General features: G+C 40.7%; 1 protein-coding gene across 1 annotated transcript; it reads right to left on the minus strand.

Annotated features, from left to right (window-relative positions):
• Window positions 1-1,011: 1,011 nt before the first annotated feature.
• On the minus strand, window positions 1,012-21,869 carry dipk1c (divergent protein kinase domain 1C). The gene is made up of 4 exons (XM_021563079.3): window positions 21,009-21,869; window positions 5,714-6,397; window positions 2,954-3,118; window positions 1,012-1,582 (listed from the first exon to the last, which is right to left on the minus strand). The coding sequence occupies exons 1-4, from the start codon at window positions 21,222-21,224 to the stop codon at window positions 1,322-1,324; spliced, it is 1,326 nt and encodes a 441-aa protein (XP_021418754.1). The 5' UTR covers window positions 21,225-21,869; the 3' UTR covers window positions 1,012-1,321.
• Window positions 21,870-22,240: the final 371 nt, after the last annotated feature.

Genomic DNA, 22,240 nt, shown 5'->3' on the forward strand with positions numbered 1-22,240 from the left:
ACCAGCTGGAGAGCGTAGGGAACCTGATCTTCTTGGAAGCTAAAGTCCACTGTAGAGAGAAGGGGAGTACTTGCCCGACAGCATCGCCATTTCCCATTGGAACAAGCGACTGGGCCAGACGGTGGGAACCGAGCGCTGTTTCTGATCTATACTTCTCCCCGTCCATTAGCCTGGAAGGTGTTGACATGTTACTTGAAACAAAAGGCAGATCTGACAACAGGCAGCTGTGAGTTTGGCTAGTTGATTGCAATCGGGTATCAAACAGATATTGGGAAACATTTTTAAAAAGCTATGTGTGTCACACTGCATGACTGTTACTGAAGTAACTTTTTATAACTTCTTTGGGATCGGTGTCCATTCCACGGGACGGTTGAGCTAACGCTAATGCGTGGGTTGTAAGTAACAAGAACATTTCCCAGGACATAGACATATTTGATATAAAGCTTGAATTCTTGTTAATCTAACTTTACTGTCCAATTAACAGTAGCTATTACAGTGAAAGAATACCATGCTATTGTTTGAGGAGAGTGCACCATTTTGAACATGAAAAGTTATTAATAAACAAATGAGGCACATTTGGGCAGTCTTGATACAACATTTTGACCAGAAATGCAATGGTTCATTGGATCAGTCTAAAACGTTGCACATACACCGCTGCCATCTAGTGGCCAAAATCTAAATTGCACCTGGGCTGGAATAATACATTATGGCCTTTCTCTTGCATTTCAAAGATGATGGTACAAAAAAAATACAAAAGAACTGTAGATTTTTTCTTTGTATTATCTTTTACCAGATCTATTGTGTTATATTCTCCTACATTCATTTCACATTTCCACAAACTTCAAAGTGTTTCCTTTCAAATGGCACCAAGAATATGCATATCCTTGCTTCAGGGCCTGAGCTACAGGCAGTTAGATTTGGGTATGTCATTTTGGGCGGAAATTGAAGAAAAGGGGCATATCCTTAGTGATCAACATGAGATCATAGTAATAGATCGACTGTACAAAAGGGTTCAAAGAAAGTATCTGCATTTATTTAATGTAATGATGACTCAAATAAGAACCACTTGCTTGATAGACCACCAATTATTGGCAGATGCTTCAGTTATACCTCAGAAACTGCCATTGTCTGCTTACCGTAGGTACTAAAGACACATAGTCAGTACTACCACCATCAGTGCATCTTTTGTTACATCAACAACCAGTATCAGTCCGCAGGAACCACATCACAAAACATCTAGACACTTTAAATAACTCTCATGAAGCCAATATGACTGTTTTCTTCAGTGTATAGTTTTTGTGAGAGTGAACAGTGCAATGTCTCAGAAGTTAAGAGCTGTGTGGGAGTGAATGCCCTCTCCATCTGCGCCCCCACGCTCAGAGGCGGTCCCTTGGTGGAGAAGGCGCGTAAGTAGGTGCAGCAAGCGCTTCTGGACGGCTTGGGGATGCTCCTCGTCCTCTCCCCAGGGCGTCTCGGCGCACTCCTGCACCGCCCGCTGGAGGTCCACCTGGAGGGGGAGGCCCGCCTTGGCGCCCAGTAGTGTGGGAGAGAACCAGGGCCTGAAGATCTTCTGACAGATCACCTGTCCAGAGCAGAAGAGAGGGGGAGAGAAGACGGGATGACAGTCCAGAGAGGAGCGAAGAAAGGAGGAGAGAAGAGGGGGTGAGGCAGACCCAAGAGGAACGGAGGAAGGGGGGTAACAGAGAGGGGAGAGAAGAGGAGGGGACAGTCAGAAACACAAGGAAAGTGGGGGAGGGGGGATGACAGAAGTGGACAGTCAGAGAGGAGAAGAAAGAGGGGTGGACAAGAGAAAAGGGGAGGGGGGTTGGTCATTGTGAGAGTAACCTACTGTTCCTTAGTTCTTATTTCATTATCACCGGGGCCATCATCAGTCATATTCTTATTACACGCCTGTTTGAAGGGGACGAGAGCCCCCGAGACACAAATCGTCTCCTTGACCCCCGCAATCGTTTAAAGACAAAGCCACCATTGTCTCCTGGATGGCAGGCAGTACAATGGAGAGGTAGGGGTCAGCGAGGGTCGCGATAAGTGATCAGGAGCGGAGGAAAGGTATCATTCGCAGCAGCCACCTGTGGCCTTGAGGTGGACCTGGTGTCATCACATATGCGACATTGTCTGGGAGCTCTCTGCTTCTCCAGGGCATCCGGCAGTATGAGTGACGACAGTATTTCAACTTATCAATTGGACGCATATTATGTCAAAGACTAGGTATTGACAAGGGTGACAACATGTCCCGGATTGTGTGGGACCGTGCCGCATTTTGGCCTTTTGTCCAGCATCCCGCAACCAAACAATCATGTCCCGCATTTTATCAACAAATTCAAACACCACTAATTTACCAAAAAGTTTCATTTGTCCACTATTTCTCAGACATTCCAACCTGTCTCTTTTGCAGTCATGTTGCGCTTTTGTACTGCATTGCGTCTGCATTGCGCCGGGTTTCAAACCGATCGCTGATTTGAACAATGTGCCATTGAAAGGTCAACATTGAAAGGTCAACTGTGGATATAGTCTCCGCAAACGCGGAAACATAGCAATTAAAATGCTGACAAAAAACACGATCGTATTGAATCCCGGGCGGTAAAGGTGATTTCTGCTAAAGCTGACAACTGCTGTGTTTACAGCGAAAATGATTTCCTCTGTGTTTACAGCGAAAGTGAGAAATAGTCTCTTGAGGTCTTATCTATCTTGGGTTGGTTCTTGTATTATAATCATGCACTGAAATTCCATAGTGTTCTCATAAGCAATTAACATTCCTTGAAGCGCTCAACTACACATTCATAATTAAAAATAATTCAAAGTTGAGTGCTCCTGTTTAGCTCTTCAGAGGAGCAACCAACCCAAGAATTGAATAACTTACTTAATGGTGAGATGTAGAGTGAGTTGAAAATAATATGCAATCACGTTCATATTTCGATGCAATCACACTTACCTGCAGGTTGCTATTCCTCCGCTTTGAGCTGCACTTGTTCGTCTTCATGTTGCATTCCGAGATGCAGTCAAAGAAGTTGCAGTCGTCGTCATTAGTGCAGTTCTGCTCGAGGATGTCTCGCATTTTGGGCTCGAAGAAAGCCATGTCCACATCTATAGCCACCACCTGCACAACAGCACAGAGAGAGGTGAGTAAGTGCCGGAGTTTCATTGCTGCCAACTCCGGAGCTCACATTGACCCCAGAGGCAAGGGTTTAATAGCTGTATCAATCAATCAAAGGTATTTTTATTTAGCCTTGTTTGTTTTCAGTATCTTCACTTACGTTCACTACTTTCCTCTACCTCCCTTTTCATTCACCACTTGTTCTTTTTTTTTAAGCAAAAGGAATAAATCAAGAATAACCACATTGCAGCTATTCCTGTGGGAGATATTTTGAATCTCATTGACATGGAATTATACAGTAAAAAAAAAAAAACATTTTCACACATGCTGTTGTTTAAGGGCGTTGGGATTCTGTTTCATCTCTATGGCTTGTTATAATCGTCCTCTTTGCTGAAGTGACGGCCCGTGAGGAATGACGCCACTGCAGCACTTCATGTCAGCTTCAGCTGATTTGTAGCAAACGTGTCAGAAGACCAACAAACAAAAAAACAAGTCACTGTCGAATTCTGAAAGGTAGAAAGAATCTTAAGGGCTCTATTCAATCCGTATCGCGGAAGGCGAAGCTTCGTAGCGTGATTGACAACTAAAGGCAATGTTCTCCTGGTCAAGGAGACTGCATTCACGGTATGTCGGCTCAAACGGAAATGACCTTAATTTTTCTAGTGCGCAATCTGTGATGCTTCAGCGATACAGACTGAATAGAGCCCTTAGTGATCAGTGAACATAAGAGATGGTATTCTCGACATTGCTCTTCACTCATCCATCACGTCCAGCTAAATCAGCATAGCGCTTTAAGGAGCTGTAGATCTGACAGATATGATAATAATTGGTATCCTATGTATCACTTACCACTGCTAATGCGACGGCGCAAGCCAACCAAATATATACTCCTAATATATTTTCAATATACAATATAGCCCCTATACTGTATACCCCCCCCCCCCCCCCAACATTTAATATACTGCACACAATACACCCTTTCAATATACCCCCCCAGTATATAACAGAGAATTCCTTTCCTCTGTTTATTATCACATGAGAAAACTAAATAAGGGATCAGCTGCACGGTAAAAAAAAAACAAAGTATCACCTGGAGCTATATACATGTACTTTTGAGATAAAAAGAAAGGAGGGATTGAAAGGATACTGTTTTTGACGACGCAGCAGCCGAAACATAGACAATAACATGTCTCCTTTGGACTCCTCTCCTTCCTCCTGGTCTTTGTCCACACTATCAAATGAGCTCACGGTTGATGTAAACCATAATAGGGACGAGAATAATATATTTCATTTCAAACAGCGTCATCTCTTTACTTTCTACGCTGTCGATAAATTGTAAAAGCTTCCATCTTTCTTTTTTTCTTGCATGTTTTTTTTTTTTTTTTTTTTACTTCGAAAGATCATTTGGGTTTTTGGCATGCTAACTGTTATGCAAACTAAATGATGTCCTTATAACAATAGTTATCTCATCGAGGGCCTCATCAAACTAATGTTCTCCAGTTTCGGGTACCGCCGCCAACATGAGCAATTGGTGTACAGCAACTTAAGCCAAGTTGAATGAAAATATAAATACATCTACTCACTCTAAAGACAATACATATGTTTTTCATTGATTGCTCAAACAGCTTATTCTTCACGGCCCTGGCAAGTTTATCACATTTTTATGGAAATAAAATGAAAATGGTGCCTACCAGAGAGGACTGTTAATAAATTGTAATACCCTCTATGGTAACACTATGCTTTTGTGTTAATGATTTTCACTTTTTATTCCTCTTGTCTCATCTAGGTTACTCAGAAAGAGTTCATTTTGGATATCTGTCTATGCTTTGAATCCCCCATCAGCAGAAATAAAACATGTTTTGTACTGATTATTGACACCCTGATGGCACAATTGGGGTACAATACTGCAACGTGAGGTGTATATGCACCTTGCTCTCAGTCCTTCATAGGTCAGAGTCAGCCAAAGGTGTATAGGTTTCACACAGAGAAACTCAGGTGAAACTCAGACAAACTTATATCGTGGAATGCATAAGGGGTGTCCTCAACAAGCATATTTAAATACATCTTTAATCCTATTCCTCGGTGTGTTGCCTGGATCATGGGCTTCCTCCACGTTAAAAAGCAACGTAATATAATTGTGAAAAATGGCACAACCGGCTGTTTTTTTAACCTTGTTGGAAACAATTAAACAACTTGGAGCCTTATCATTCTTCAGATGGCGCGTTGTTCTCATCAAATGGTTTGCACTCTGCGGATGAATGTGCTGCAGTATTATTGTGTGGATTAATTACTGTTTTACTATGAAAAAAGGGAGCTAAATCTGACCGTTTCTTGTTTACACAGAAAGAATCTGAACTCCCCCACTAAAAAGAAGCCGATCTCAGATCTGTGAGGGGTACCCAGCAGCCGCTCTGGGACAGTTTTAATGACAGGTTTATCTCCAAATGAGACTTCCGTGCTGTTTTAGCGTTCCTGTGTGAAAGAGTCAGCAACGTATTGCTTTGAAGCATGTGCGTGTGTGTCTATGAGTGTACTCTGTGTGTGAGTGTGTTCATATGTGTGTGTGTGTGTGTATGTGTGCGAACGTGGTCAGCTCACCGTAAGGTCCTTCCGGATGGCAAAGTTCTCTGGTTTGATGTCGCACAGGTGGAGGCGGTGCGAGAAGTCATTGTCGAAGCGCCATGCCATGTCCAGGAAGCTGAGGGCGATGCGGTGCACCATGTCCCTCGCCGTCCATGGGCCCGCCGATAACTCCTCCAGAGAGAATATGTTCTGGTCCCAGGCGTGGCCCGCCGACAAGTACTCAACAGCGTAGAAGTGTCCGCAGGAACCCAGCACCTTGGCCACATGGCGGCTGAGGTCCTGCAGCACCCTCAGGAAGACGTACTCCTCCTGCTGGAGCAGGGACCAAAGCGATGCCAGCTCTGCCCGCGAGTAGGGCCGCCCACGCTCCCTCAGCCTCTGGCCCCACAGCGGTGGCAGTGAGGCGTTGCCACCCATGTCCAGCCCCAGGGAGTTCCTGATCTCCAGGGTGGCATAGAAGACCACGTCCAGGGGAGCGAGCTCCTCGGCCGGGTCCTGGTACTCCAGGAGGCCCAGGCTTTCGTAGGAGGAGAAGTTCTCCAGCTTGGACTTGAGCACCACAGGAGTGCCACGCCACCGAGCCTCGATCACCTTCTTGCCATTCTCGTAGTAGAGGCAGCGCTTGTACTCAACCTGGCCGCTCACGCACAGGTCCTCGCAGAGGTCACCAGTCAGGGCGCCCTCGCGGTACTCCTCACACTGGGACAGACAGAGACACACACAGACAAAATCACATTATTTTTGGTGTACATAGTAAGCTTGTCATGGCAGAGTCACAAAACATTGTTGTTGTGTTTTTTGCAAATCCTTTTTTTCTTCTAAAATGACGAGGCACCAACAATTTTGCAGGAAACAACGTTTATTTTTGAACAGCAGATTTGAAAAATTTGATTTGTAGTCTACATCACATCCTAATAAGGGAATGGCACTGTATTACTGTGCTACTGAAATGAAAATGGACAATCCTGTACAAGGCAGTACATTTTCTGAAAATGTTCCAGTTGATGGTGAATTAAATTACATCCCACTACAATACAGCTTCGCCCTCTATTTAACCTGCTTTTTATGTCTCCGATTCGCGAGCCAATGTGATTGGTGTACATCTCAGTGCATAGATGTACATCCAGAGGTTGGAAATGATTAGTGTTCCTAGCGGGATTACATAGAAACTCCCTCTCTGCCTACATTCCAAAGTAAACAGCTGTCATCTTGATTCTCTCAAGATTTCAGTGAGATGCTTAATAGCCTTGACTGGGTGGCATGGCATTAACACGTTAGGCATAGTTTTGTTTCTCTTATCACCAACCCTCACAGATGTTTATTGGTCCTTCCACACCCTTTCCTCTCTAGGCTTGTAGGCTTGCATTGCAATTGCAAGCTTACAAGCATAGGTCATACTTCACATGCGCACAATGTAGTGACACATTGAAGTTAATTAATTGGTAAAATAACACGAAATTGAACATTAACTTCACTGATAATAATTGAAAACTGTGGTTGTGGACTATTTATATTCATTACAATTTAGTGATTGTTTTATGTTCATTGCAGATGTGCTACAAAATCATTAACATAACAACAACTTGGTCCATGTGGCATAATCATATGTACACTACCGGTCAAATGTTTTAGAACACCTACTCATTCAAGGGTTTTTCTTTATTTTTTTTACTATTTTCTACATTGTAGAAGAAGAAAAAACTATGCAGTAACACATATGGAATCATGTAGTAACCAAAAAAGTGTTAAACACATCTAAATATATTTTATGTTTGAGATTCTTCAAATAGCAACCCTTTGCCTTGATGACAGCTTTGCACACTCTTGGCATTCTCTCAACCAGCTTCATGAGGAAGTCACCTGGTTAAAAGACCAAGTTCATATTATGGCAACAACAGCTCAAATAAGCAAATAGAAACAACAGTCTATCATTACTTTAAGACATGAAGGTCAGTCAATACGGAACATTTCAAGAACTTTGAAAGTTTCTTCAAGTGCAGTCGCAAAAACCATCAAGCGCTATGATGAAACTGGCTCTCATGAGGATCGCCACAGGAATGGAAGACCCAGAGTTACCTCTGCTGCAGAGGATAAGTTCATTCGAGTTACCAGCCTCAGAAATTGCAGCCCAAACAAATGCTTCACAGAGTTCAAGTAACAGACACTTCTCAACATCAACTGTTCTGAGGTGACTGATTGAATCAGGCCTTCATGGTTGATTTTGCTGCAAAAAAATCAATACTAGAGGACACCATTAAGAAGAAGAGACTTGCTTGGGCCAAGAAACACAAGCAATGGACATTAGACTGGTGGAAATTTGTCCTTTGGTCTGGAGTCCAAATTTTAGTTTTTTGGTTCCAACTGCTGTGTCTTTGTGAGACGCGGTGTGGGTGAACAGATGATCTCCACATGTGTATTTTCCATCGTAAAGCATGGAGGAGGTGTGATGGTGTGGGGGTGCTTTGCTGGTGACACTGCTGACTTATTTATAATTCAAGGCACACTTAACCAGCATGGCTACCATAGGATTCTGCAGCGATACACCATCCCATCTGTTTGCGCTTAGTGGGACTATCATTTGTTTTTCAAAAAGACAATGACCCAACACACCTCCAGGCTGTGTAAGGGCTATTTTACCAAGAAGGAGAGTGATGGAGTGCTGCATCAGATGACCTGGCCTCCACAATCCCCCGACCTCAACCAGATTAAAATGGTTTGGGATGAGTCGGACCACAGAGTGAAGGAAAAGCAGCCAACAAGTGCTCAGCATGTGGGATCTCTTTCAAGACTGTTGGAAAAGCATTCCAGGTGAAGCTAGTTGAGAGAATGCCAAGCGTGTGCAAAGCTGTCATCAAGGCAAAGGGTGGCTATTTGAAGAATCTAAAATGTAAAATATATTTTGATTTGTTTAACACTTTTTTGGTTACTACATGATTCCATATGTGTTATTTCATAGTTTAGATGTCTTCACTATTACAATGAGGAAATTGTAGAAATCAAGAAAAACCTTTGAATGAGTAGGTGTTCTAAAACGTTTGACCGGTAGTGTATATTTCACAAAATAAATGAAAAAGAGTTATTCTCATCCAGTATTCTCATTCTTCTCTGCTTGGCTTGTGCCTGATATTGAGTCTCATACTATGGTTGCATTGGCAGACTTTCCTGCTCTCCAACTTTGCTATCTGTTAGGCTGGGTGACAACACAAATGAAAGTGGCCTGTCTTGAGCTGTATCACATAGTTTTGACGGTCATTGCAGCCATCTGAAAGGCCTAAGTGTCCTCCCCTTATCCTTAGAGAGCTGAACTCAGAGACCCCTGCAATTATTTTGAGGCCCCTAATGCACCCCTGCTATCTCTCGGCCTTGTGTAGGCTAACCGGTGCCGTGGCCATAATATCCCAGCCTAGGCATCTAGCCCAGGCCAAATCGTGTATTTTCTTTTCTTTTCTTTTTTTCCCTCCTCAGCAAGGCATCCAAGTTCCGCACATCCATTTTTAATTCCCTGGATTTCCTGGGACTTGCATAATGTCAGACTGCAGCTGTTTTTAGCTTCTGTTTGTATGTAAACTTTCCCACTGTGGTGTTTGGACTCTGTCATGATGTTTTGCTGGCATTTTGTATAAGCATTGGCGTTTACAATGTACATATAATTGCTTTGTGGAGAAACAGTGGCTTCAGCTATAGTTACACATGTCATACTGTCAGATGTGGATATGTACAGAGAAGCCAAAATACGGCAACAAGAGTTCAAGTCAATAAATAGCCCTGCTGGCGCCCACAGCATGTTTGTTTGGCATTTCAAACTCTAGCTAATGACGTGAATACGTGGGCTCAGGGAAACAACACACTCCAGACTTTGAAGTAGTCCAAGTCATTAATGAACCTTCGGTTGACCAGCCAAGTCACATCATCATGATTACAGGGTCGAAACAGCAACAACAACAAAAAATCAGCAGGTGTTTGCTTTCTGTTCTTTTCCTCCTTTTACATTGTATGTCTCGAAATCCCCAAAAAGGTAATGAACAAAGCAAACATTTATTGACCATCAATCAGAATCAGGGAAATAGCTGCTGGCTGGGCAAAGCCCAAACTCCATCTCTGGAGCACGTTCCATATACTAAAGTCCAAATACATAGACTTTAAAAGGCCCAATAAAAGCTAATCACATTCATTGTTTTATGTAACCCAATGGCAAGGTTTACTAAAGCGTCTGCACCACTGCAAAGATTGGTCCACTTTTCTATTATAAAACATTTACCTTTTAATTGTACCATTTATGTTTTATTCCTATTCTATGACTGGGATTCAATCGAAACAGACAAAGTTCACAAACTGCTGCCTGTTTACACACACTTCTTATTATGAAAACCGAAGCCATCTATCTACCCATGAAGAGAATCTACCTGGAAGTGGCAGTATAGGTTTTACAGTACTCACCATTCTGTAATCTTATTCGCTAATGGGTAAGGGAGCTAAATAACGCAATGTCCCTTCGCATTTACGTAATAACAAACGAATCCCTCGGAATTACATTAGTTCAATGCATGTGTCATAAATATGGTTAGTTTCCTGTTATTAAAAGCATACTTATTTTGTACAATTATTGTAAATGGCTGAACTGTAGTGGCTTCAGTTCACATGACAGTTCACAAGTTTCACACAAGAAAAGTGCAGTGGACCAGTGTGCTGCGGACCGTTGAGCGGAGCGCAGTCTGGCCCAAGCACTGGTCAGAGTCGGCATGTCTGGAATGTCCTACAACAGTGGCCTTAGCTCTACTAAGATTTCTCTCACTGGAAAAATTTGTCCGAAAACAAAGATATGCTCAAATACGTCCAGAGAAGACCTTTTGTTCCCCATTATTCGACAGACAATAGTTTAAAATATATACATTGTAGCCTAGATTATATACATTTGGCTCGATTTGCTAAACGGGAACAATGTGATAATTATTTGGACTCACTCATCACAGCCAATGTAAGCCAGGACTGTAAATCATCAAGCCATAATTGCTCTTATTGTGTGGAGTGTGAATGTGGGGTGGACTTTATTGTGTTTATTCATTTTAAACGAAGAAGAACAATAAATACATTCATTTTGAGGGCACTGAGAGGGTGGCCTGTTTTTTATCGAGAAGTCCAGTTCACTGGAAGTACTAGTATCCCATAATTATGTATGCATGCACTGTGCACAACTTCATTGCTGCTTATTTGGAAACTAAACCCCTTTATTCAGTAGTCTAGTGTTGCATGATCTGATCGTTTAGCTGTGGGATTCAAGCCCTTGTCATATTGTTTTTAGTCTCAAACAGCTGGTTTACTAGCACATAATAAAAAACACAAAAGTTACCACATACATTATATTAATATTATATTCTATTTTCATGACCTGTTCCATCTCCATAGGAGAAAGTATTAATAACCCTTGACTTATTCCACATTTTGTTGTGGTGCAGCCTGAATTCAAAATGGATTCGCTCACCCATCTACACAGAATAACCCATAATGACAAAGTAACATGATTTTTTAAATATTTTTTTGCAAATGTATTGAAAATTAAATATAGAAATATCTAATTTACATAAGTATTCACACCCCTGAGTCAATACTTAGCAGAAGCATATTTGGCAGCGATTAGCTGTGAGTCTTTCTGGGTAAGTCTCTAAGAGCTTTACACACCTGGATTGTGCAACATTTGCCCATTATTCTTTTAAGAATACTTCAAGTTCTGTCTAATTGGTTGTTGATCATTGCTAGACAACCATGTTCAGGTCTTGCCATAGTTTTAGAAGTAGATTTAAGTCAAAACTGTAATTCCGCCACTCAGGAACATTCACTGTCTTCTTGGTAAGCAACTCCAGTGTAGATTTGGTCTTATGTTTTAGGTTGTCTTGCTGAGAATTGGATTCAACACCCAGTGTGTAATGATGGGGCGGTGAGTTGGAAGCAGGTGCAGGTGAAACGTTTTATTAAAACCACAAAACCAAGAACATGACACTAACATAAAGCAGTATGCCGATACACAAGAACAATACCAACTGGTGAGTGAACCTGGGAGAGTGACATATAAAGGGGAGGAAATGATGAAGTTAATGGAGTACATGTGTGAATCATAATGACTCACAGGTGCGCGTAATGATGAGAGCCAGGTTTGTGTAATGATGAATCCCAGGACAAGGTGGTTAGTACTCTGGCGACTTCGTATGCCGGAGGGGAGGAACAGGAGCAGGCGTGACACAGTGTCTGGTGTAAAGCAGACTGAACCAGGTTTTCCTCTAGGATTTTGCCTGTGCTTAGCTCAATTACATGTAATTTTAATCCTGAAAAACTCCCCAGTGCTTAACGATTACAAGCATACCCATGACATGATGCAACCACCACTATACTTGAAAATATTGAGAGTGGTACTCAGTAATGTGTTGTATTGGATTTGCCCCAAACATAACACTTTGTATTCAGAACAAAAAGTTAATGACACATTTTTTTTGACACACTTTTTGCAGTATTACTTTAGTGCCTTATTGCAAACAGGATGCATGTTTTAGAATATTTTATATCTGTACATGCTTTTTTTCTTTTCACTCTGTTAATTAGGTTAGTACTGTGGAGTAACTGTAATGCTGTTGATCCATCCTCAGTTTTGTCCTATAATAGCCATAACTCTCTGTAACTGTTTTAAAGTCACCAGTTTCCTTCCTCTCCGGCAACTGAGTTAGGAAGAACGCCTGTATCTTTGTAGTGACTGGGTGTATTGATACACCATCCAAAGTGTAATGAATAACTTCACCATGCTCAAAGGGATGTTCAATGTCTGCTTTTCTTTTTTTTACCCATCTACCAATAAGTACCCTTCTTTGAGAGGCATTGGAAAACCTCCCTGGTCTTTGTGGTTGAATCTGTGTTTGAAATTCACTTACAGATAATTGTGCGGTACAGAGATTAAGTAGTCATTAGAAAATCATGTTAAACACTGTTATTGCACACAGAGTAAGTCCATGCAACTTATTATGTGACTTTTTCAGCACATTTTTACTCCTGAACTTATTTAGGCTTGCCATAACAAAGAGGTTGAATACTTATTGACTTAAGACATTTCAGGTTTTAATTGGTAACATTTTCAAAAAACATTGTTCCACTTTGACATTATGGGGTATTGTGTGTAGGCCAGTGACAGAAAAATCACAAGATAATCAATTTTAAAATCAGGCTGTAACACAACAAAATGTGGAATTGTCACAATATTATTAAGCAATCATATTATACACAATGGCATGGTATAAAAGGAACACAATATCATATTTACAGTTACTTTCCAGATATAAAGTATAATATATATGTATTATGTATACTTTCTAAAACAGTAGTCTACTGTAATTATCCTATGAAACACAACCCTCATTAGAATTCACATTGAAATGGCCTTGGTACAACTCCCTATCTCCAGGCATTGCCATCTGTGCCTGGTTAAATGCATAAATAAATAATAAAATAGCCAAGCTGTAGTGTAAGCCCTGGAGCAGAAAGCTATTAAGGTGTGCAGTAAAAATCTTAAGGGGTTTGTTCAACTGGCAAAGGCTGCCAAAAGACCTTAGAAAAGATGGCTCCACTGTTTAAAAAGAGGACTCACAACATAGCCTTTTGAATGGGATCCTTTAAGATTTAGTTTTAGTTAATTTAGATTAATTTAATTTTAGTTAATTTAGCATTCATATAGATGTAGGATCTTAATTTGTGCCAGTATGCTAGAGCAGTAAAATAATCCTGTAGCAACAGGAAATGTGAATTATTAGGTGGATTATAATGAATGGACATTTTTGAAGGGGTTGATACATTTTTCTTAAGGGAAAATCAAGTCAAAGTGGGAATTACAAACCGCAGATGCCTTTTAAAACCTCAAATACACTACAAGTTCAAAATGTCCTGCATTGCAGGAAAGTTGTCTTGAAACCTGGTGATCAAATTAAGATCCAACATCAGAACCTGTAAACTTTAATATTTCTAGTACTATCTATTACATACAGTAGCACAACTAGGGGTGGGGTGGTGTTGTAGGTATTTATGTGGTTATGTGGTTAGGTAAGGAAGTAAGCACGCATTCCAAAGTGTTTTTTTTAGGTTATATTCAAATTGAAGTTCAGCTCTGTCTACATTTTTTGTTGTTGTTTTGTTTCCCTTCGTTTGCTTTTGTCTGTTATCATTATGGATGAGAAAAGAGATTTCATGGATATTACAACTTGACAAACAAATATGACTCTACCTGAGGAAATCCTCAGAGGATGTTACCGTTCTTTGATTATTCTGACTGAACGCCTCACAGATAGACAATAGTCCTGAACACATACAGACACTTTCATGTCTGCTCCGGGCTTAGAGGCATAGCTACATGATGCTATCTAAAGCACAAAGTCCCTATTGCCAGCTGAGAAGTGATGAAATTAGTGTATATGCCCCCTTACCAATGTGAGAAGTTGTTCCAAGCTGTAGATATGCTTAACTTCACATCAGGAAACCGTAGCAAACCATAGCAACACTGGGACAATGTTAGTCCCTGTATATACAGTTGAAGTTGGAAGTTTACATACACCTTAGCCAAATACATTTAAACTCAGTTCTTCACAATTCCTAACATTTAATCCTAGTTAAAATTGTCTGTCTTAGGTCAGTTAGGATCACCACTTTATTTTAAGAATGAGAAATGTCAGAATAATAGTAGAGAGAATGATTTATTTCAGCGTTTATTTCTTTCATCACATTTCCAGTGGGTCACAAGTTTACATACACTCAATTAGTGTTTGGTAGCATTGCCTTTAAATTGTTTAATGTGGGTAAAACGTTTTGGGTACTCTTCCACATGCTTCCCACAATAAGTTGGGTGAATTTTGGCCCATTCCTCTCCTCCTGACAGAGTTGGTGTAACTGAGACAGGGGAGTAAGCCCTCCTTGCTCGCACACGCTTTTTCAGTTCTGCCCACTAATTTTTTATAGGATTGAGGTCAGGGCTTTGTGATGGCCACTCCAATACCTTGACTTTGTTGTCCTTAAGCCATTTTGCCACAACTTCGGAAGTATGCTTGGGGTCATTGACCATTTGGAAGACCCATTTGCGACCAAGCTTTAACTTCATGACTGATGTCTTGAGATGTTGCTTCAATATAGCCGCAATTTCCCCCCTCATGATGCCATCTATTTGTGAAGTGCACCAGTCCCTCCTGCAGCAAAGCACCACCACAACATGATGCTGCCACCCCCGTGCTTCACAGTTGGGATGGTGTTCTTCGGCTTGCAAGCCTCCCCCTTTTTCCTCCAAACATAACGATGGACATTATGGCCAAACGGTTCTATTTTTGTTTCATCAGACCAGGGGACATTTCTCCAAAAAGTACAATCTTTGTCCCCATGTGCAGTTGCAAACCATAGTCTGGCTTTTTTTATGGCGGTTCCTTGCTGATGGCGGTTCCTTGCTGAGCGGCCTTTCAGGTTATGTTGATATAGGACTAATTTTAATGTGGATATAGACACTTTTGTACTTGTTTCCTCCATCATCTTCACAAAGTCCTTTGCTGTTGTTCTGGGGTTGATTTGCACATTCCGCACCAAAGTAAGTTAATCTCTAGGAGACAGAACGTGTCTCCTTCCTGACCGGTTTGGTGGCTGTGTTGTCCCATGGTGTTTATACTTGCGTACTATTGTTTGTACAGATGAACGTGGTACCTTCAGGCGTTTGGAAATTGCTCCTAAGGGTGAACCAGACTTGTGGAGTTCTACAACTTTTTTTCTGAGGTCTTGGCTGATTTCTTTTGATTTTCCCACGTCAAGAAAAGAGGCACTGAGTATGAAAGTAGGCCTTGAAATACATCCACAGGTACACCTGCAATTGACTCAAATGATTTCAATTAGCCTTATCAGAAGCTTCTAAAGCCATGACATAATTTTCTGGAATTGTCCAAGCTGTTTAAAGGCACAGTCAACTTAGTGTATGTAAACTTCTGACCCACTGGAATTGTGATACAGTGAATAATACGTGAAATAATCTGTCTGTAAACAATTGTTGGAAAAATTACTTGTGTCATGCACAAAGTAGATGTCCTAAGTGACTTGCCAAAACTATAGTTTGGTAACAAGAAATTTGTGGAGTGGTTGAAAAACGAGTTTTAATGACTTCTACCTAATCCTCAGTGGTCGCCTCAAGCCACATAATATATATATACATATATAGCCTCCTCTGCAATGAAATGTAGATTGAAAGCTAAATAATCTATAGGCCATGATGAAATATCCCTTAAAAATTTGAAAATCTACACACCTAGCCTTAACATGTTTTTATCTGTACATTTTACCAGAATGTACTCAGAGTAAATACTGAGTACTGTATGTGTGTACATATTATGAATAGTATGATTGTGTTGCAACTATTGCAAACAATTAATGATGAATATAAATCAGACAGAACAGGAACTTTGTCTGAATAGGAATATAGACTCAGACAGCAAATACAGAGTTGGGGTGTTTTTACTTGCGTCCTACCTTGGCTGACATTGCTGACCAGTAAATCATTGGTCAGTTTGACCCTAAAGAGTGGGATACATTTTAAGGTTGGCCAACATAAGGCCCTGCAACAAAGTCAAAACCAGAAACGACTGACTGAAGACCTGTTGCAAAAGCAACCCATATTTGCATATTTTGTGCTCATTTCTTGTCTGTCCACATGATTTATTAGAATGGCTGCATAATTTCAAAGCATGTTTGGCGTTATTTATGAAGTTGGCAGAGTAAATTTTGAAGGGAGACAATGGATTGCCTGCATTTAATCATAATACGAAATCTAGCTATTATTACCTTGTGTATTTTGTTTGTTCAGGCTTGCCTACCAAAATGATTTGCGCAATGTTCATTGGGATTTAAATATGTAGCAATGCAATAAGCAATTGGTACTTAAGTGTTTGCCTTTACCACATGTTGTCTTTTTTTGTCATTAAAGCAAATGTTTTTAAAATGAGAGCAGAAATATCTAATTTACATAAGTATTCACACCCCTGAGTCAATAAATGTTAGAGTCACCTATGGCAGCGATTACAGCTGAGAGTCATTCTGGGTAAGTCTCTAAGAGATTTTCTAAAATATATGCAATTTTTTTATTTTTTTATTCTTTAACCTCTGTCAATATGTTTGCTGATCATTGCTAGACAACCATTATCAAGTCTTGCCATATAATTTCAAGCCGATTTAAGTCAAAACTATAACTAGGCCACACAGGAACATTCAATGTCATCTTCGTAAGCAACTCCAGTGTATATTTGGCCTTGTGTTTTAAGTTGTTGTCCTGCTGAAAGGTGAATTCTTCTCCCAGTGTCTGTTGGAAAGCAGACTGAAGCAGGTTTTCCTCTAGGATTTTGCCTGTGCTTAGCTCATTCCATTTATTTTTATCCTAGTCCCCAGTCCTTGCCGTTGACAAGCATACCCATAACATGATGCATGCTTGAAAATATGAAGAGTGGTAATCAGTCATGTGTTGGATTTGCCCCAAATATAAGGCTTTGTATTTGGGCAACACAATCTCACACTCAATCGTGCACATATGTACAAAAAGTATTTCAGCAGATTCCAAGATTTTCTGTAGGGAAAAACAAATTTTTATGCGACTTCATTCATATGAATATCATATGAAAGTTATTGGAGCAATGCATTTTGGGCAATGGTGTTCGACACTGCATTTTTTTGTGTCCCACATTTTTATATATATATAAAAAATGTGTTGACAACTCAGTATTGTTAATTAATTCTACACATTTACAAGCAGCCTGTTTAAAGTGTTATTGCAAGCACGATGTTCTAATAACCTGACAATGATCCACATCATATGGGTAGACAAATAATGTTTGTTACGCGGCAAAACACAACTATGCTTTTTAAGGATGGAAACCAGTAATATCAATCTCTGTTGATCCCTCTTGTTCTGATCTGGGACGGCAAGTAGCCCAGTGGTTAGAGAGTTGGGCCAGTAACCGAAAGTTTGCTGCATCAAATCCCTGAGCTGACAAGGTAAAAATCTGTCGTTCTGCCCCTGAATGAGGCAGTTAACCCACTGTTCCCTGGTAGGCCATCATTGTAAATAATAATTTGTTCTTTACTGACTCGCCTAGTTAAATAAAGGTTATGCATCTAATGAGATGGATGTAGGATTGTCTACAGCCTAGAATTTAGGCCTTTCCCAGTTGTGAATGATGAAGCTAAGCCGCTCTTGGTTCTCATTGGGGAAGGCTGAACTCAAGTTAGGGGTTGTATGTCAGACTCTCCTATACCACTTTGCCAAACATATTTTACCCCAGACTTTGTAAATTAACCCTTTTTAAGCTGATATAACTTGTATCATTATTATAAGGTTGTGAAACCCATAGCTGAATAGTGTGTTGATTAATTATTGCGTTCTTCAGTGGAAATACAGAAAATGTATAGAAATGCCAAATATATCAAAAGCTGAATCAAGCAGAGATGTATGACTATTTAACCATGTTAATCATTACTGACAGATGCAAACTACCAACATTTAAAGATAATGAATACATGACAACTAGATAAAAAATATTTTATTACAAATAATTCAGACAAAAATCAAGAGTTGGCTATAACATGAGTACAAACAGAGTGAGTGTGTTGTATATGTGTTTAAGTGTTTGTGTGCGTGTATCATAGTGTGTATTATAATTTCCCATCATAATAATGTATCCTCATTCCCCAATCGAATACCTTCATCGATACCCCCCCCCCCCCCCCCCCAAAAAAGCCATTGTGTAATGAACACGAAAAAGTGGAGCCTTGTATTAAATGCATTATGAAGAAATCTGTGTAATGCAGGCTCATTTCACAAAATATGAAATGTGTTATGAAGAAAATCATCTAGGCCACTGTTGCCCACACAAAAAAACAGTCTTTCTGACTACAAGTGCACCAGTATCCCAAGCATAGAAAACCGTATTGGCATTAATAAAAAAGGTAAGGATACTATTATATTATAATTATTGCGGTGACAACCTGGTTGATTAACAATAGTGGGTTGTTAACACGTTGGTTTTTATATAAATAAATGTGGGACACGAAATAAGGAAGTGTAGAACACCATTGCCCATCATGCATTGCTCTAATAACTTCAAAAGTATGCCCCCCCCCAAAATGTATTTTCACACGAATTAAGCCACACAAAAACACACAAAATCTGCTGAAATACTTTTTGTACATATTTGCACAAATTTGGTGTGAGATTGTGTTGATTCAGGACATAAAGTTAATTTCTTCTACAGTTTTTGCAGTTTTACTTTAGTGCCTTATTGCAAACAGGATGCATGTTTTGGAATATTTGTATTCTGTACAGGCTTCCTTCTTTTCATTTAGGTTAGTATTGTAGAGTAACTACAATGTTGTTGATCCATCCTCATTTTAAAGACACCATTGGCCTCATGGTGAAATCCCTGAGTAGTTTCCTTCCTCTCCAGCAACTGAGTTAGGAAGGACACCGGTATCTTTGTAGTTACTGGGTGTATTGATAGGGGATAAGGGATATTCACTGTCTTTTTCATCTATCAATAGGTGCCCTTCTTTGCGAGGCATGAGGGACATTACATTGAATTATATGTAATGTCCCTCATTGAATGAGGGACATTACATATAATTGTATGTGTGGGACAAAGATGAGGTAGTCATTACAAAATCATGTTAAACGCTATTATTGCACACAGAGTGAGTCCATGCAACTTATTATGTGACATGTTAAGTACATTTTTACTCTTGAACTTATTTAGGTTTTTCATAACAAAGGGCTTGAATACTTACTGACTCAAGACATTTCAGCTTTTCCTTTTTAATTCATTTGTAAATATTTCAAAAAACATAATTCCACTTTGACATTATGAGGTATTGTGTGTAGGCCAGTGACCCACAATCTCAAATTTAAATTTAGGCTGTAACATAACAAATGTGGAAAAAGTCAAGCGGTGTGAATACTTTCTGAAGGCACTGTATATCTGATTGGGCAGATTGTACACAAATAGGCATAGATAATCAAATATTTATCCTATATCCTTATGTTTGCTCTTGTCACGCTTGTTTGTCACTTTTGTTTAATCTTTTAATTCTACCCTGTAAGTGGAATTCCCTTCAGGAAAAATGCTGCGAACTTTGCACCTTTCCTCCATTTCATCGCACTCACAACATTGTGTGTAATCCACTGGTTCAAAGGGAGATTTATGTGAAAACTTTAGAACCAAGAAGTAATCCCAGACAGAATTGCAGTCCACGAAATGCATAGTCCGTGAAATGCCTCTAGGGCTACATAAAGATGCTGGGGTTGAAACATTAGTCGGTGTAATTGGTAGAGAGCATGGCAGCGCAGAGATAATTATGTCTCCTAAGTAAACATTGGGATTGTTTGTGGACTCTGGGCGCATAGAGCAATTGTATTAAAAGGCATAAATGTGATAGGCTACATACAAGTTTTCCAGTGTTTTTTATTTAAATAACACAACACACACACATACATACATACATACATACATACATACATACATACATACATACACACCAGACCAGTGTTAAATTGTGTTCATAAAAAAAACATTATGATAAAATGTTCACTTAGGATATCACTTACTGAAGGCCAAATGCAACAACCATGTCTCTCTCACTAACAAATACAGTCATGGGTGGTAAATCTACAATTTACTCAGAAGGCAAGGAACTCAGCTTTACACAGAGTCGTGTGTTAATTTAACACTGTTATGGTGTCTATGTAGGTCCTCAGTCTTGACACTTTCAGTGTTGATTTAACACTCTGTATTAAAAAAATGTTTTATAACACAACGCTAATTTGCTGTGCTGCAGCCCAGAGGAGGTTAAGAATAAGGGAGGTTTATTGTCTACAACTGCTTAGGAATGCTCTTCAATTGAGTTGTGATTCAGTTGAGTCAATTCAGCTTAATTGCGTGAGTGTTGGTTGGTGGAATTAAAAAGGGATTTGTCCAAGACAGATTGATTAAATAACTTTACCCTGAGAAAATATTTTGTTTCCAAGTCAGTTTGTTTGGATCAGTCAATATTTGAATCTGTGTACTCTACAGTATCTTAACCTGTTATATTATTTTGCTTAGTATGTGGTTTGTGGCATGTTTGTAGTATGTGGTTTGTGGCATGTTTGTCACACACACACACACACACACACACACACACACACACACACACACACACACACACTAAACTCAAGTTCAATGTCAACATCAAAACAGAAGCGTAAGCGTGAGCCCTCCATCCCCCGTAGGCTACTCACCACTCTCTGCAGTATCCTCTTGCTCTTGTCATCCGTGCAGTAGTCGGAGAGGATGGTCCGGTGCACAAACACCAAGCCATTGAGGAACACCCAAGTGCCGAACCAGAGCAGGGCGAACACCAGCGTGCTCCTGCGGCATATTTTCAACCCCAGCCACCTGAGCAAACAGCCACCCCGTAATGGACCCGGCCCCATGGTCCTCCGCAACGACCACATTTGTGGACTGCAACCCCCCTCCCACCCCTGGTTAAACTGCTCAGGAGCAAGAGCTAGCCATCCGGCCCCCTCTCATCCCGCTTGTCATCTCTGGGATAAGTGGCCGTCTGGTGTTGGGAAGCTGCAGGGCTGCTGGTGAGGGTCTGTGTCCTGCTGGGTACACGTTCCTCTGGTTTACCCTCTCTCTCTCTCCCGCCTCTCTGCTTCCCATGGCTGGCTGGCGCTTGTCCCCCCCCCCCCCCCTCCCCACCCCTGTGGAATACCCCCGCTCCCCCTTGCGACTTCTGTTGGTTCTCAAACTCACGCGTTTTGCCCCATTCGGTTTTTCTCGTCTTGAGTTGCCTTCCCGGCTCCCAGCTCCTTCCCCTGTGTGTGTGTCTGTTTTTGTATGCGTGTGTTTTTCTTGAATGAGCGCAGTCAAGTGCTCTGATCGAGAGGCTATGCTTAGTGCATGCACCACCAGTCCGCTCTTCTATTCTACACTCTTCCTATCAAATTGGAGAGACTCCCATGCAGTTTCTCTCTCCCGTCCGATCTCTACCCCTCTATCCCGTATTTCTTTCCCCGACTCCCTTTCAATCTGTCTCTCTTATTTTGCTCACCCCACATTTTCCCCCTTTCCTCTGCCTCCCGCCTCCTTCTTGTGGACGCGCCTACTTTTTGGGTCGTCTGAACAACACTCTTTCTTTTAACATTACCACGGCAGCTGGGACAAGTTTTACTGTAGTCCCTGTGCTGCTGTGTCTGTCGAGTGTGCTGCCAATTCTAATTATTATCGTTGTGCTTTCTCCTGTGCCACACATAACAGGCATAACCGTAGAAACAGACCAGATCCCCTTACTCTCGTTGATAATTGCTCTATTTGTAAATGTTTATGAAATACGGCTAGTGAAATACAGTCGCCATGAACTGATTTCATTTGATTTGGTCTGGAGGTTTTATTTTTACTCGCAGTCTTAGAAAATACAAATAGTTCACTGGAAGGATCATGTTTGAGACGCTAATTGAACTTTCTA

The sequence above is a fragment of the Oncorhynchus mykiss genome, chromosome 15 (genome assembly GCF_057628025.1).
Source record: "Oncorhynchus mykiss isolate SJ-2025 chromosome 15, ASM5762802v1, whole genome shotgun sequence".
NCBI lineage: Eukaryota > Metazoa > Chordata > Actinopteri > Salmoniformes > Salmonidae > Oncorhynchus > Oncorhynchus mykiss.

Bases quoted from the DNA above. Each gene is read 5' to 3' on its own strand.
- dipk1c (XM_021563079.3), bottom strand. From the start codon at position 21,224: ATGTGGTCGTTGCGGAGGACCATGGGGCCGGGTCCATTACGGGGTGGC. The intron at 6,398-21,008 runs GTGAGTAGCCTA...TGTCTGTCCCAG, and splicing joins AGAGGATACTGCAGAGAGTG to TGTGAGGAGTACCGCGAGGG. The intron at 1,583-2,953 runs GTAAGTGTGATT...TGCTCTGGACAG, and splicing joins GGAGGAATAGCAACCTGCAG to GTGATCTGTCAGAAGATCTT.